This window comes from Scyliorhinus torazame, chromosome 5, assembly GCF_047496885.1.
Source record: "Scyliorhinus torazame isolate Kashiwa2021f chromosome 5, sScyTor2.1, whole genome shotgun sequence".
Taxonomy (NCBI): Eukaryota; Metazoa; Chordata; class Chondrichthyes; order Carcharhiniformes; family Scyliorhinidae; genus Scyliorhinus; species Scyliorhinus torazame.
In genome coordinates this window covers 212,710,175-212,727,809 of record NC_092711.1, presented here as the reverse complement: position 1 = coordinate 212,727,809, position 17,635 = coordinate 212,710,175, and the positions used below count along the sequence as shown (strand labels likewise).

The window sequence follows — 17,635 nt, the reverse complement described above, 5'->3', positions numbered from 1 at the left end:
GATGTTGACTATCTACCTTATCTATGCTCATTATTTTAAAGCCCACGATAACACCACCCCGAAACCTCCTAGGCCCCAGGGAAAAAAGTTCCAGCCTATCCAGCCTCTCCTTATAACTCAGACCACCAAGTCCTGGTAGCATCCACGTAAATCTCTTCTGCACTCTTTATAGTTTAACAATATCCTTCCTGTAATAGGGTGACCTAACTGAACAGAGTATTCCATGTGTGGTCTTACCAATGTCTTGTACAACATCAACAAGACGTCCCAACTCCTGTGTTCAATATTCTGACCAATAAAACACAGTATGCTGAATGCCTTCTTCCCCACCTTCGACTCCACCTTCAAGGGGCTATGAACCTGTACTCCTAGCTCTCTTTGTTCTGTAACTCTGCCCAACTCCCTACCATTAACTGAGTAGGTCCTGTCCTGATCTGATCTACCAAAATGCATCGCCTCACATTTATCCAAGTTAAACTCAATCTGCCATTCATCGGCCCACTGGTCCAATTGGACAAGATCCTGTTGCAATCTTATAATAATAATCTTTATTGTCACAAGTAGGCTTACATTAATATTGCAATGAAGTTACTGTGAAAAGCTCCTAGTCGCCACATTCTGGCGCCTGTTCGGGTACACAGCGGGAGAATTCAGAATGTCCAAATTACCTAACAGCACGTCTTTCGGGACTTGTGGGTGGAAACTAGAGCACCCGGTGGAAACGCAGACATGGAGAGAACTCTACACAGACAGTGACCCAAGCTGGGAATCAAATCTGGGACCACGGAGCTGTGAAGCAACCCAGTGTGCTACCATGCTGCCCCTTCTTAATATAACCTTCTCAAGATAACCTTCTTCACTATCCAATCTTGGTGTCATCTGTAAACTTACTAACCATGCTTCCTACATTCTCATCCAAATCATTTATATATATAACAAATAACAGTGGACCCAGCACCAATCTGTGTTCTATTACGTGTTCTGAAAACTTTACTAACCTCTCCTAAGCTCTCGGCTCCTTTAAGTAGTTCAAAGTCCTCACCATTAACCTGCACTTCTACATTCTCCTTTAACTTTGATTTTTTAATTCTCCATACAACTGAACCCTCTCCCAGTCTCTGGAAGTGATAAATGCCATATTAAATAAAAAATATTGCTATTTTATGCTATGAAATAACAGCTAAAGAATAGTCATTCTATTAGGCTTATATGTATATTTTCCATGCAATAGCTTAATTGGTCCAAGCTGATGTCCAGAAATTCACAGGTACCAGTGACAGTGAGATTTTCAAATTGATCTGTCCACTTCCACAGCACAGAAAATATTTATCAAGGCAAGCAGGTTTTACATAGCCCAACACTCAGATTTAATTGGTTATTGCCAGTCACAACACTATTTTATCTTTTACAACTTGAGATGCCTTCTATGCAGTTAAAATGAAGATAACTATTGAAAATATTGTCCATTTATCTCTCTGCATCTGACCAAAAGAATGGAAATTGAACAGTCAGTCTCTATACTTTACCCAATCAACATTTAAACAGTACCTCTGGGAGTCCTGCTGCATGTTTCATCTGCACCCCACCAACTGAAGCAGTCTGCCCACGGCAGGGGGGATTGGAAAGAGGCGAACAAGTAGAACAGGCTGTAGGCGATGATGACATTGTAGTAAATGGATACAATTGATGACACAAGGACCATGGTGATGCCCACACCTTGAAATGGATGGAGAAATCAATGTAAATTAGAAGGTATTCACTTGAATTAATTGTATGTTTTCATGTATTCAGTTGGTCAGACAAGCATATTTTATTTCTTTACAATTGTTCTTCTTGTCTAGAACCGAGAGAGAAGGAAAAGAGTGACAAACTGAATTGAGATGATGTGGAGATGCCGGCGTTGGACTGGGGTGAGCACAGTAAGAGGTTTTACAACACCAGGTTAAAGTCCAACAGGTTTGTTTCGATGTCACTAGCTTTCGGAGGGCTGCTCCTTCCTCGGGTGAATGAAGAGGTATGTTCCAGAAACATATATATAGACAGATTCAAAGATGCCAGACAATGCTTGGAATGCAAGCATTAGCAGGTGATTAAATCTTTACAGATCCAGAGATGGGGTAACCCCAGGTTAAAGAGGTGTGAATTGTGTCAAGCCAGGACAGTCGGTAGGATTTTGCAGGCCAGATGGTGGGGGATGAATGTAATGCGACATGAATCCCAGGTCCCGGTTGAGGCCGCACTCATGTGTGTGGAACTTGGCTATAAGCTTCTGCTCGGCGATTCTGCGTTGTCGCGCGTCCTGAAGGCCGCCTTGGAGAACACTTACCCGGAGATCAGAGGCTGAATGCCCTTGACTGCTGAAGTGTTCCCCGACTGGAAGGGAACATTCCTGCCTGGTGATTGTCGCACAATGTCCGTTCATTCATTGTCGCAGCGTCTGCATGGTCTCGCCAATGTACCACGCTTCGGGATGTCCTTTCCTGCAGCGTATGAGGTAGACAACTTTGGCCGAGTCGCACAAGTATGTACCGCGTATCTGGTGGGTGGTGTTCTCACGTGTAATGGTGGTATCCATGTCGATGATCTGGCACGTCTTGCAGAGATTGCCATGGCAGGGTTGTGTGGTGTCGTGGTCACTGTTCTGAAGGTTGGGTAGTTTGCTGCAAACAATGGTTTGTTTGAGGTTGCGCGGTTGTTTGAAGGCAAGTAGTGGGGGTGTGGGGATGACCTTGGCAAGATGTTCATCTTCATCAATGCCGTGTTGAAGGCTGTGAAGAAGATGTCGTAGTTTCTCCGCTCCGGGAAAGTACTGGACGACGAAGGGTATTCTGTCGGTTGTGTCCCATGTTTGTCTTCCACAACCGGGTAAGCGTTCTCCAAGGCGGCCTTCAGGACGCGTGACAACGCAGAATAGTCGAGCAGAAGCTTATAGCCAAGTTCCGCACACATGAGTGCGGCCTCAACCGGGACCTGGGATTCATGTCGCATTACATTCATCCCCCACCATCTGGCCTGCAAAATCATAACAACTGTCCTGGCTTGACACAATTCACACCTCTTTAACCTGAGGTTACCCCATCTCTGGATCTGTAAAGATTTAATCACCTGCTAATGCTCGCATTCCAAGCATTGTCTGGCATCTTTGATTTGTCTATATATATGTTTCTGGAACATACCTCTTCATTCACCTGAGGAAGGAGCAACGCTCCGAAAGCTAGTGACATCGAAACAAACCTGTTTGACTTTAACCTGGTGTTGTAAAACTTCTTACTGAATTGAGGATAAGGGTGGGGAGCCAGTATGAACTGAGAGAGCAGGAGGAGAGCATCTCAGTAAAAGAGTGGAAAGCTGGATGGTATATGGAGTCTTTGTGATTTATGGGGAGGGAGTTGGATGGTTTACAGAACTTGGGCTGTTTTCTGCATTTAAATAATACACCAGATTATCTCACAGTTTTACTTAATTGTAAAGCAACATAGTTTAAATTTTAGTTTAATTTTAACTGAGTCTCAGTTCACAGCACTACCGCCTCGGAATGAGTAAGTTGTGGTTCAAACACATGAGCATAAAAAAAGCTAGACTTTCCGATGCAGTGGCAAGAGATTGCTGCAATATTGGAGGTCTGTTTTTTGGATAAGACATTAAACTGAGGCCTATCTGTTCTCTCAGTTGGATGGAAAAGATCTTATGGCACTACTTCAGATATCAGGAGAGTTATCCCTGATACCCTTGCCAATATTTATCACGCAATCATTGACACAAAAAAAATCAAATTATCACATTGCTGTTTGTGGGAGCTGGTTCTATGCAAACTGACTGCTGTGTTTCCAACATTACACTTCACAAGTACTTCAATCGCTGTAATATGATTTGGTGCATAGGAACAGGAGTAGAACATTCAGCCCGTCAACCCTGCTCCACCATTAAAATGATTACAGGTGATCAGACATTTCGCGGTGAATTCTCCGCCAGCGGGATTTTCCGTTCCGCCGGCAGTGCACCCTGCCCGTGGGTTTCCCTGTGGTGTGGGGTGGACACAATGGAAAATCACATTGGTCGGAGTTGGGAATGGAGAATCATACTGCCGGTGACACCACGGGCGATATTCTCCGGAAACGGAGCGATGTCCGCCGACTGGCGCCCAAAACAGCGCAAATCAGACGGGCATCGCGCCGCCCCAAAGGTGCGGAAAGCTCCGCACCTTTGGGGGCCGAGCCCCAACCTTAAGGGGCTAGGCCGGCGGCGGACAAATTTCCGCCCCGCCAGCTGGTGGAAAAGGCCTTTGGTGCCCCGCCAGCCGGCGCGGGAATGACATCTCCGGGTGGCGCATGCGCAGGAGCGTCAGCGGCCGCTGACGGCATTCCCGCGCATGCGCAGTGGAGGGAGTCTCTTCTGCCTCCGCCATGGTGGAGACCGTGGCGGAGGCGGGAGGGAAAGAGTGCCCCCACGGCACAGGCCCGCCCGCGGATCGGTGAGCCCCGATCGCGGGCCAGGCCACCATGGGGGCACCCTCCGGGGCCAGATCGCCGGAACCCGGAGCCCGCCCGCGCCGCCTTGTCCCGCCGGTAAGGTAGGTGGTTTAATTTACGCCGGCGGGGCAGGCATTTTATCGGCGGGACTTCGGCCCATCCGGGCCGGAGAATCAAGCGGGGGGCCCGCCAATCGGCGTGGCGCGATACCTGCCCCCGGCGAATATCCGGTGCCGGAGACTTCGGCAACCGGCGGGGGCGGGATTCACGCCAGCCCCCGGCGATTCTCCGACCTGGCGGGGGGTCGGAGAATCTCGCCCCACATCACTGAGGAACACATGGCTGGTGAGCGAGGAGAAGTTACCCCTTGAATGCCATTTACATCCTCTGTTCCCTTAATCTTTTTGGGGTTATGAAAGTCACTACATAAATTCAAGTTTTTTTAATAAACATAATAATTTAGAGTCCAGCAAATTTGGAATTAGATGTTGCATTGTGTCAAAAATGCAAAGCAATCCAAACAAATATTATGTATAAAATAAGTGTAAAGAGAAACAGTCCACTGTTTTTCTGAACTTGGAGAGGAGACTGTGGAAATCAGCTTCCAATATAAATATAAATAATTATATAATTGATCTCAGGATGTTATTCAGAGGAATCAGTCGCTTATTGACCACATCATCTGCCTATTGATTGCACTTAGACCTCTTGACTGTAGAGGTATGACTGTATGCTGCGTGGTTTAATGTCTCCAGCCATCAAGCCCTCTCCAAAAGGAGGCAGTGGCGTAGTAATATTGTCGCTGGACTAGTAATCCAGAGACCCATGCTCTGGGGACGTGGGTTTGAATCCCATCATGGCAGATGGTGTACTTTGAATTCAATAAAAATATGGAATTGAAAGTCTAATGATGACCATGCAAAAATCCATCTGGTTCACTAATTCCCTTTAGGGAAAGAAATCTGCCATCCTTACCTGGCCTACATGAGACTCCAGATCCACAGCAATGTGGTTGACTCTTAAATGCCCTCAGGGATGGGCAATAAATACGGGCCCAGCCAGCGACACTCACATTCCATGAACAAAAAATAAGCAAGAAACGAGGGAATGGTTTGAGCTCAGAACGAAGACATCGTTGAACATAATGGAACATAGGGCTCGGTGGGCTCAGGCAAAAGAGAGGTACAGGAGACGCAGCTGATTGGCAAAGATGTCAATGAACTCTACGCACTTGTTTTTTAAAAAAATTCTTCAATGGGATATGTCAGCATTTATTATTTATCCCTAGTTGCCCTAATTTGCGACAATCAACAATGGTTTCATTGTCATCATTAGACATTTAGTTCCAGAGTTTTTCAATCAAATTTCACCACCTAACGTGGTGGCATTCTGGAAGAGTGTGGAGGAGTTATGGGAGGGGTTTAACAAGACAGTTTGTATTGGAAAAGTGCACCCAGGTGTTATCTTTACATTCCATGACAATTAAGGAATAGGGAGCAGTTTTAGAAGTGAAGAGCAGGAACCAAGTCCAAAGTGATCTGCTTGTCATAAACATGAAAGATGAGAGGACCTGATAAGGGAAGACAGTAAAGGGAGACTGTGGGAAAATATATGGACAGCTGCTGGACAGAGCCTGAACACCATTGGACAAGGCCAGACGGAAATGGGAGGACGAACTGGGGACAGAAGTGGGGTGGGGACTCTGGAGCGAAGCACTGAGCAGGGCCAACTCCACCTCCTCCTGCACAAGTTTAAGCCTCATGCAGCTCAAAGTGGTGCACAGAGCACACCTGACCAGAACCCGAATGAGCAGGTTCTTCCCAGAGGTGGAGGACAAGTGGGAATGGTGCCAGATGGCCCGACCAACCACACCCACATGTTCTGGGCTTGTTGCAAACTTGCGGGGTTCTGGACAGCCTTCTCCGAGGCAATGGCAATGTCCAAGGTTCTGGGGGTGAGGGTGAAGCCATGTCCAATTCTGGCAACCTTCTGGGTATCGGAGCAGCCAGAGCTACACATAGGGAAGAGGGCCGACGGCCTAGCTTTCGCTTCCCTAATTGCATGCCGAAGAATCCTGCTCGGCTGGCGATCGGCAGCACGGCCCACAGCTGCAGACTGACTTGCTGACTTTTTGGAATTTCTCCACCTGGAGAAGATTAAGTATGCCATCCGAGGGTCGGAGGAAGGCTTCCTAACAAGCATACCGCTTTGGATACTGTTGGGGGGGATGACTTACCAAGGGTAAGCCATGGGGTACAGGTCTCTGGCACAGAGTCTGTCCCTGTTGCTCAGAAGTGAAGGGGGGAGAGGAGTACAGCATCCATAGGAGACTCCATAGTTAGGGGGATAGATAGGAGATTCTGTGGGAACGAGAGAGACTCGCAGTTGGTGTGTTGCCTCCCAGGTGCCAGGGTGCGTGATGTCTCGGATCGTGTTTTCGGGATCCTTCAGGGGGAGGGGGAGCAGCCCCAAGTCGTGGTCCACATAGATACCAACAACATAGGTAGGAAAAGGGATAGGGATGTAAGGCAGGAATTCAGGGAGCTAGGGTGGAAACTTAGAACTAGGACAAAGAGAGTTATCATCTCTGGGTTGTTACCCGTGCCACGTGATAGCGAGATGAGGAATAGGGAGAGAGAGGAGTTGAACACGTGGCTACAGGGATGGTGCAGGAGGGAGGGTTTCAGATTTCGGGATAATTGGGGCTCATTCTGGGGTCGGTGGGACCTCTACAAACGGGATGGTCTGCATCTGGACCAGAGGAGTACCAATACCCTGGGGGGGGAAATTTGCTAATCTGTGCCCTGCACCCATGCCAACTTACTCAGTGTCTAATTGTTCGGCCTTACGGGCCCTTTGACTACGCCTAGGTGGTTCCCCAGACGGTACAGCAGAACTGGATCTGGACTCCTGCCCTCTGATTCGAGATCCTTTTGGCGGCCGTTTCCTGGGGCGCCCTGGCCTAGATGGGCCAGGCTGCGGCCCGGGCGACTGGGATGGTGAGCTGCCAGCCTGTCCTGCCCGTTGCCCACCCGATGCACCTGAGGCGGAAGGGGGGGGGGGTGGGGGGGATCCGAGGTGCTGCAGTGTTCCTGGACCTCCCCTACAGGGGGACCAGGGACGGACGCCAGCAACCCTTCCTCCCTCGGGGTGCCCATTGGCCCCCAGGCCTCTACATGGGTCGGGGGTGCGAACGGACCGGCCATCCGACGCCCCTCCGACACCTGGCGCTGCCAGTCCTGGAGGCCCATGCTGGTATCGACAATGGTCTGCAGGTTTGCAGCCATGGAACTCAGGGAGTTGGCCATCCCTGTCTCTGGCTGTGCAACGCCGGCTAGCAAATGGGCAATGGCGCCGATGCCCTCAGCGATGGCCTGCTGAGACTGGGCCATGGCCTGCAGGGATTGGGCCATTGCCTGCTGAGACAGGGCCACGTCGTTGAGTGCCTCTGCCATCTGCTGCTGGCGCTGGCTCATGGCCTCCTGTGAAAGGGCAGCCACGTCCTGGGCCACAGACGCCGCGTGCACGGAAAGCCCCAGGCCTCGCATACTGCTCCCCATGTCTGACACCGTCGCACCCATTGCCTCCACCGCGGACGCCACCCGTGCGGTGTCGACCTGGTTGGCACGCATGACCGGCACCACTCCCAGCTCCTGGACGCGGGTGCACTCCTCCACCTGCGACTGCAGCCGCTGCAAGCCGGCCGTCACCCTCTTCGCTCGTCCCAGGTTCGGTGGTTGCATCGGGGCTATGGGTGGGTGTAGTAACTCCAGGAACCCGGGATCCATCTGGGCGGCAGATGTTCGCTTGCACCAGGATGCCCTCCGATTTCCCGGCCCCTCTGCTGCTCCTACCTCCACCTGCTCTAACTGTACGGCTGTGTTGTGCGCACCAGTGAGTGTACCAGACGCCTCATCACTAAAGTGCCCAACCGAGGTGAGTGTCTCTGCGATGGTGGAGGGTGTTGGAGACAGCAGTGGTGCCCATCGTCCGACTCTGAGTCCATGGTACTTTGGGGTGGTGGTTCGTCTCCACCCATCCATTCTGTGTCACTGTCCTGTATTTCAGTTTCCTGGGTAGGGGTCTCCTGGGTAGGGGTGTTGTGGGTAGGGGTGTCGTGGGTAGGGGTGTCCTGGGTAGTGGTGTCCTGGGTAGTGGTTTCGTGGCTCGGCTGCGACGGGGGCCTGTGGCTGTCCCGCTCGTCGCTGGGTGGCACACAACTGCGTCGCCACAACCGCACGAGACGGGGGCGTCGTTTCCCTATTGCTCCAGGTCTCTCCGTCTCCCGTGGTCGCCCTAGGGCACCCTTCTGGCGTCGCGTGCCAGAGGGTCCGGGTCTCTCCGTATCCCGTGGTCGCCCTGGGGCATCCTGCGGGCGGTCGGCATCTGCGGGGATGGATGCCTCAACGTTTGCTCCTGCGACACACAATTAAGCATGCATGGTTAGACACGCAGGTGGTGATCAGGTGATACGGGGGAGGGGGGATATGGGGGGGGGGGATGTGGCGGATACGGGGGAGGGGGGACATGGGGGAGGGGGGATAGGGGGAGAGGGGATATGGGGACGGGCTGTCGGTGGTGGGCACCCGACCTCTGCATCGGCAACCTCCCGGTCCTCAGGTCCGCCAGCCAGTTCTAGGGCACCTTCCTCATGTACGGTGAGTGGCCTCCCATCAGCTGGGTCCCCTCCAGTCCTCTCATGCTCCCTATTGTTGTGTGCGCGCTTCTCCTGTGGGGGGCGGGTGGGTGGCAGGGGTAAAGGGCAAGTGTTAGACAGGCATATGAATGCACGCCATCGGTGGTGCGTATAGTGCAGAGGTTAGGGTTAGGATTGGTGTCACCTGGGCGTGTGCCGCACATCGGGCATGTTGGGGGGGGGGGGGGCACTCACCCTGACTGCCCTGACGAGGTCGTTCACCTCCTTGTGGCACTGGGTGCCTGTCCGTGGTGCAAGAGCCACAGCGCTGACGGCCTCTGCCACCTCCCTCCACAGACGCCGGCTGAGGCGTGGGGCGAGCCTGCGGCCGTGCCCGGGGTACAGGGACTCCCTCCTTTCCTCCACTGCGTCCAGGAGCGCCTCGATGTCGCGGTCCTGGAACCTTGGGGCTGTGCGGTGGACGCCCATCCTGTCGGGTCTGCCAGGGTGGGGGGACGCGTCTTTTGAGCCATCACGGCATGTGGCGTCAGTGACGCCACACGGCGTCACCGTCCATGTCGGATGACGCCATGGCGAATGGCGTCACGCCGTGCTAGCCCATTTGGGGCCGGAGAATTTCCGTTGTTTTGGGGGGCCCGGACGCCGGAGTGATCCGCGCCGTTTTTGGCGCCGGGTCCCGGACATCGCGCCAGTTTTCGGGAAATCCCGCCCCTGAATTGTAGCTCCAGTATACAGGAGGTTGAGAGTAGTGAGGTCATGAGTAAGGTTTCAAAGTTGCAGGAGTGTACCGGCAGGCAGGAAGGTGGTTTAAAGTGTGTCTTCTTCAATGCCAGGAGCATCCGGAATAAGGTGGGTGAGCTTGTGGCATGGGTTAGTACCTGGGACTTCGATGTTGTGGCCATTTCGGAGACATGGATAGAGCAGGGACAGGAATGGTTGTTGCAGGTGCCGGGGTTTAGATATTTCAGTAAGCTCAGGGAAGGTGGTAAAAGAGGGGGAGGGGTGGCATTGTTAGTCAAGGACAGTATTACGGTGGCAGAAAGGACGTTTGATGAGGACTCATCTACTGAGGGAGTATGGGCTGAGGTTAGAAACAGGAAAGGAGAGGTCACCCTGTTAGGGATTTTCTATAGGCCTCCGAAAAGTTCCAGAGATGTAGAAGAAAGGATTGCAAAGATGATTCTGGATAGGAGCGAAAGCAACAGGGTAGTTGTTATGGGGGACTTTAACTTTCCAAATATTGACTGGAAACGCTATAGTTCGAGTACTTTAGATGGGTCCGTTTTTGTCCAATGTGTGCAAGGGGTTTCCTGACACAGTATGTAGATAGGCCAACAAGAGGCGAGGCCATATTGGATTTGGTACTGGGTAATGAACCAGGACAGGTGTTAGATTTGGAGGTAGGTGAGCACTTTGGTGATAGTGACCACAATTTGATTACGTTTACTTTAGTGATGGAAAGGGATAGGTATATACCGCAGGGCAAGATCATTATGATGCGATGAGGCAAGTCTTAGGATGCATCGGATGGAGAGGAAAACTGCAGGGGATGGGCACAATGGAAATGTGGAGCTTGTTCAAGGAACAGCTGCTGCGTGTCCTTGATAAGCATGTACCTGTCAGGCAAGGAGGAAGTGGTTGAGCAAGGGTACCGTGGTTTACTAAAGCAGTCGAAACACTTGTCAAGAGGAAGAAGGAGGCTTACGTAAAGATGAGGCATGAAGATTCAGTTAGGGCACTCGAGAGTTACAAGTTAGCTGGGAAGGACCTAAAGAGAAAGCTAAGAAGAGCCAGTAGGCAACATGAGAAGTCTTTGGCAGGTAGGATCAAGGATAACCCTAAAGCTTTCTGTCGATATGTCAGGAATAAGCGAATGACTAGGGTAAGAGTAGGGCCAGTCAAGGACTGTAGTGGGAAGTTGTGCTTGGAGTCCGAGGAGATAGGAGAGGTGCTAAATGAATATTTTTCATCAGTATTCACACAGAAAAAAGACAATGTTGTCGAGGAGAATACTGAGATTCAGGCTACTAGACTAGAAGGGCTTGAGGTTCATAAGGAGGAGGTGTTAGCAATTCTGGAAAGTGTGAAAATAGATAAGTCCCCTGGGCCGGATAGGATTTATCCTAGGATTCTCTGGGAAGCTAGGGAGGAGATTGCTGAGCCTTTGGCTTTGATCTTTAAGTCATCTTTGTCTACAGGAATAGTGCCAAAAGACTGGAGGATAGCAAATGTTGTCCCCTTATTCAAGAAGGGGAGTAGAGACAGCCCCGGTAACTATAGACCAGTGAGTCTTACTTCTGTTGTGGGCAAAATCTTGGGAAGGTTTATAAGAGATAGGATGTATAATCATCTGGAAAGGTATAATTTGATTGGAGATAGTCAACACGGTTTTGTGAAGGGTAGGTCGTGCCTCATTACATAGATCCCTGAAAGTTGCCACCCAGGTTGAGAGGGTTGTTAAGAAGGCGTACAGTGTGTTAGCTTGTATTGGTAGAGGGATTGAGTTTCGGATCCATGAGGTCATGATGCAGCTGTACAAAACTCTGGTGCGCCGCATTTGGAGTATTGCGTGCAATTCTGGTCGCCGCATTATAGGAAGGATGTGGAAGCATTGGAAAGGGTGCAGAGGAGATTTACCTGAATGTTGCCTGGTATGAAGGGAAGATCTTATGAGGAAAGGCTGAGGGACTTGAGGCTGTTTTCGTTAGAGAGAAGGTTAAGAGGTGACTTAATTGAGGCATACAAGATGATCAGAGGATTGGATAGGATGGACAGTGAGGGCCTTTTTCCTCGAATGGTGATGTCTAGCCTGAGGGGACATAGCTTTAAATTGAGGGGAGATAGATATAAGACAGTTGTCAGAGGTAGGTTCTTTACTCAGAGAGTAGTAAGGGCGTGGAATGCCCTGCCTGCAACAGTAGTGGACTCGCCAACACTAAGGGTATTCAAATGGTCATTCGATAGACATATGGACGATAAGGGAATAGTGTAGATGGGCTTTAGAGTGGTTTCACAGGTCGGCGCAACATCGAGGGCCGAAGGGCCTGTACTGCGCTGTAATGTTCTATGTTCTATAAACGCATGGGGACAGTTTGGCAGCCTGTTCCAGAATCTGTTCGAGGCCAGCAACAATGAGTAAGATGGGGAAACGGGAAAGAAAGAAAGAAATGGGAGAGGAAAAAGAAAAATAAAGAAATAAAGACAGGGAGGGGTGACCACAGGATCGCACAACCCAGGGGGAGGGGGGAAGAGGAGAAAAGGCTGGAAAGACACAAAAGGGAAAATCGTGAGTGGGAGGGTGCAACCGTCCCTCCCCCAATCACAGGGGAAACACAGCTGAAGTTGACGGGGGAAGAAAGGGGGGGGGGAGGAAGGGGAGAGAAGGGGGAAAATCCCTCCCGGGGGGGGAGGAAGGGGAGAGCAGGGGGAAAATCCCCCCCGAAAAATCAACCGGAGGGACACAGGGGGGGGGGGGGGGGGGGGGGAGGGGCGGGCTGCGGGGGGAGTGGGTGGGACCATACGCCGAGCCAGAGGGTGGCAGAATGTAAATAGGATAAATAAGGGAAGGCCAAGACAAACCTTTCTGTATAATACATTAAATAAACACGGCCAACTATGTACATAACTGTTTATAAATTTTGAAAATGCCAGTAAAAAGATTTTTTAAAAAACATTGAGGATTGCATGCTTTGGACTGAAGGGAACAGAAATGGGGACTCTCCTGGGAAATTGACCAGTGTGGGAGAGAGTAATATTTTAAACAGGGTCAAAAGCATTAAAAGGTGATATATTGTTGGTTACAGATATGCCATGCTGGACTTCCGGTTGCGGCGATGACCAGCTAAGCCGCATGTTTCAGCGGCTCCAGCTCGAACGGACCTTCGGGCTCTTTTAAGAGCCCCAACGGGGAATCTTTTCGGGACAAAACCCGGTGTGGGGTGAAACAACAGGGAGTCCCCCCCAGCGATAAAGAAAAATATCGGTGGTGGTGGCCAGATCTCGAAGAATCCTCGAGGGCAGTGGCAGAAGGAAGAAAGGAGCAAGATGGCGGCGGAGGGAGTCCAGGAGACCTGGGGACCGGACCAGGATGAATCTTTAAGACGGTGTGTGGAGCTGCTAAAAAAGGAGGTGCTGGCCCCGATGCTACAAGCAATTGAGGGGCTTAAGGAGACACAAAAGACCCAGGAGATAGAGCTCCGCATGGTGGAGCAGAAGGTGACTGACAACGAGGACGAGATCTTGGGCCTGGCGGTCAAAATGCAGACGCACGAGGCGCCCCATAAAAAGTGCATCGAAAGGATTGAAGTCCTAGAAAACAGATCACGGAGAAAGAACCTCCGGATCCAGGGTCTCCCCGAGGGAGTGGAAGGAGCTGACGGCGGGGCTTACGTGAGTACGATGCTACGCTCGCTAATGTGAGCTGAGGCCCCCTCGGGCCCCTTGGAAGTGGAAGGAGGCCTGCGAGGAGACCAAAGGCGGCAGAATCATCTAGGGCGATGATCGTGCGATTTCACCACTTCAATGATAGAGAGGCGGTTCTGAGATGGGCCAAGAAGGTACGGAGTAGTAGATGGGAGAATGCGGAGGTACGAGTGTATCAGGATTGGAGTGCGGAGGTGGCGAGAAGGAGGGCGAGCTTCAATCGAGCCAAGGAGGTGCTGCACAAGAAGAAAGTGAAGTTCGGGATGTTGCAGCCGGCGCGACTGTGGGTCACGCACGAGGAGAAGCATTACTACTTCGAAACGGCGGAAGAAGCATGGGCTTTCATGAAAAACGAGAAACTGGATCAGAACTGAGGGACTGATGTTGGAGGGGAAACGACAATGCTGATGTATATAGAAATGTAAATTGGGGTGGGGGGGAAGAAGAGACTCAGGCGGGGGATGGGGAATGGGAGTGGGGCGGCAGAGGGAGCTGCGCCACGAGGGGCGGGACGGCTCTAGAGAACACGAGGTTTCTTTTTCCCGCGTCAGAAAGAGGATGGCGGGAAGATAGGCGCAAGGTGGATGGGAGTTCCTCACACGGGGGGGGGGGGGGGGGGGGGTCAAGGAGAGAGCGGGAGAAGCCGGGGTCAGTTGAAGTCAGCTGGCTTTCGGAAGCAATATGGGGGGAGTAACCATGCTAGATGGGGGTCTAGCCGGGGGGGGGGGGGGGGGGGGGGGGGGGTAGTAACTGGGTTGCTGCTGCGGAGATCGAGAAGGAACTGGTAAAAGAAAAGGTGGTCGGGGCGGGAATGCGCCTGGGGAACGAGTGGGTGCGCGGAACCGGGACGTGGGACTGGCCCAGAGAGGGTGATGGCTAGTCGACAGGAGAGGGGGGCGGGCAGCCCCCCAGTCCGGCTGATCACGTGGAACGTGAGAGGCCTAAATGGGCCGATTAAGAGGGCCCGAGTGTTCGCGCACTTAAAAGGACTGAAGGCAGACGTGGCCATGCTTCAGGAGACGCACCTGAAGTTGGCGGACCAGGTTAGGTTAAGGAAAGGATGGGTGGGACAGGTGTTCCACTCGGGGCTGGACGCAAAGAACAGGGGGGTGGCCATATTGGTGGGGAAACGGGTGTCATTCGAGGCTAGGAACATTGTAGCGTACAGCGGTGGCAGATATGTGATGGTGAGCGGCAGGCTGCAGGGAATGGAGGTCGTGTTGGTTAATGTATATGCCCCGAATTGGGATGATGCGGGATTTATGAAGCGGATGCTGGGACGTATCCAGACCTGGAGGTAGGAAACCTGATAATGGGCGGGGGGGGGGGGGGGGGGGGGGGACTTCAACACCATGCTGGACCCAGGGTTAGATAGATCTAGATCTAGGACCGGAAGGCCGGCAGCGGCCAAGGTGCTTAAGGGGTTTATGGATCAAATGGGGGGAGTGGACCGTGGAGATTTGCTAGGCCACTGGCCAAAGAGTTCTCCTTTTTCTCCCATGTCCATAAGGTATACTCCCGGATAGATTTCTTTGTTTTGGGTAGGTCACTGATTTCGAGGGTGGAAGGAACTGAGTACTCAGCCATAGCTGTTTCAGATCATGCCCCACACTGGGTGGACCTGGAACTAGGAGAGAGGGAGCAGCGTCCACTTTGGCGACTGGAAATGGGATTATTGGCGGATGAGGGAGTCTGCGGAAGGGTGCGGGGATGTATCGAAAGATACCTGGAGGCCAACGACGACGGGGAGGTCCGAGTAGGAGTAGTATGGGAAGCACTAAAAGTGGTGGTCAGGGGAGAGTTGATCTCCATCAGGGCCCACAAGGGGAAAACGGAGGCCAAAGAAAGGGAAAGACTACTGGGAGAGATTTTGAGGGTAGATAAAAAATATGTGGAGGCCCCGGATGAAGGATTATACAGGGAGAGGCGACAACTCCAGACAGAGTTTGATCTGCTCACCACAGGGAGGGCAGAGGCACAGTGGAGGAAGGCACAGGGGATGAGATATGAATATGGGGAAAAGGCGAGTCGCCTGTTGGCCCACCAGCTGCGAAAGAGGACAGCGGCGAAGGAGATAGGGGGAGTGAGGGATGAAACAGGAGCCACGGTGCGGAGAGCAGGGAAGATAAACGAGGTGTTTAAGACCTTTTACGAGAGGCTATATAGGTCCCATCCCCCGGAGGGAAAAGAAGGGATGCAGCAGGTTCTGGACCAATTAAGGTTCTCAAAGGTGGAGGAGCAGGAGGTGGCAGGCCTGGGGGCGCCAATTGGGGTGGACGAGGTGATCAAAGGGCTAGGGAACATGCAGGCAGGGAAGGCCACGGGACCAGATGGGTTCCCGGTGGAATTCTATAGAAAATATGCGGACTTGTTGGCCCCGCTGCTGGTAAGAACCTTTAATGAGGCCAGAGAAGGGGGGACATTATCGGAGGCGACGATATCACTAATCTTGAAGCGAGATAAAGATCCGCTGCAGTGCGGGTCCTATAGGCCTATCTCATTGCTAAATGTGGACGCCAAGTTGCTGGCAAAGGTGCTGGCAACGAGGATAGAGGATTGTGTCCGGGGGTGGTGCACGAAGACCAGACAGGGTTCGTAAAGGGGAGACAATTGAATGTCAACGTGCGACAGCTATTAGGGGTGATAATGATGCCCCCAGCAGAGGGGGAGGCAGAGATAGTGGCGGCAATGGATGCAGAAAAGGCATTTGATAGGGTGGAGTGGGAGTATCTATGGGAGGTGCTGAGGAGGTTCGTTCGGGGAGGGGTTTGTCAGCTGGGTTAAACTCCTCTATGGGGCCTGAAGGAATCTTTAATTTATAGGGATCTTAACCTGTCGAACTACGCCAAGTTTGGGGGAAGCTTAGTTGATGAATCACGTCCTGACGCAATACGACAAGTTGTAAGATTTGTACTATTTCTAGACTGTGTTAAGTTGTTCGATTCCTTGGATTATTCGACTGTGTATGGTTGAAGGAATTTATATCATCTCTGCTATTCGGTTATCAGTAGCACTTTGCGAATACTGGAACTCAGCAGAAATTTGCAGTATAAACTCCTCAGGTGCCAAAAAGAATTGTTTTATTTGTAGTCGCTTGATTACAATTTGAAAGTCATTTAAAAGGCAATTCGTAGACAATTCGAAGCTTTCAGAGAATTACAGACATTATCTTTCTTTGCTTAGGCAGACAGCTCGAAAGTAACTTTTAAAAGGTCAAAGTCTGGCAATGAAACATGAAGAGAGAGAGAAAGCTAATCTTCAGCTAAACTCAAACTCAAAGTCAAAAGTGGACTAACATCACTGACACAGACTGTTAAACTGACAACCCCCAAAAGACATCTCTAAAATGGAGACTATAAAGGACAAAACTGACTAAACACTAAAACCAAACCGGAGACTAGAATCACTGACAAAAAAAAACTAAACTAACAGAAAGACAACACAGCACAGACAACACACGAGACAACTCAGCACAACACACTTTCAAAGACAATAAAAACCTAAAATGGCGGGGGGAACTTTTCAGTTATACACTTTCATATCTGTCTTAAGTCATCTAATCACACCCCAATATAATCCGAATTGGTTTGGGTTAGACTCAAACACATTTGATTTGATGGCAAGCCGTCCATCTTCAATGTGCAACATCAGCTTTTCTGACCTAGCTGTTATCTGCATTGTGAACAATGGTGCCTTCATGTTGCTGTGTATTCAATTACTTGGCCTTGACAATTAGCACAAGCAGTGTCAAATTGTTTTGCAACTGTGCTGTTTTAATGTCACACTGTCTTTGAAAATATGCATTTGCCAGAACAACGGACCTCAGTAATAGTGAATTATGCTGTATAAATGGGTATTTAAAAACTGGGGCTCAACATTTATGCTTAAACAGCTATCTTTTACCTATACTAGTTGTATTTGAAATACTTGGCTTCTACAGGGCCCCAACGGCAAGTGTGGTCACAAATCGGCAAAGGTCGGAGTATTTTCGACTACACAGGGGAACAAGACAGGGATGCCCGCTGTCCCCATTACTGTTCGCGCTGGCAATTGAACCACTGGCCATAGCGCTGAGAGACTCCAGAAA

General features: G+C 51.1%; 1 protein-coding gene across 1 annotated transcript in view; it reads right to left on the bottom strand.

Annotated features, from left to right (window-relative positions):
* The window catches only part of LOC140420930 (sodium- and chloride-dependent neutral and basic amino acid transporter B(0+)-like), a 242,665-nt gene that overhangs the window by 192,221 nt on the left and 32,809 nt on the right, over positions 1-17,635 (bottom strand). Inside the window, exon 4 of the mRNA XM_072505092.1 lies at positions 1,549-1,716. Coding sequence (XP_072361193.1) covers positions 1,549-1,716 — 168 coding nt within the window. The remainder of the gene's footprint in view (positions 1-1,548; positions 1,717-17,635) is intronic.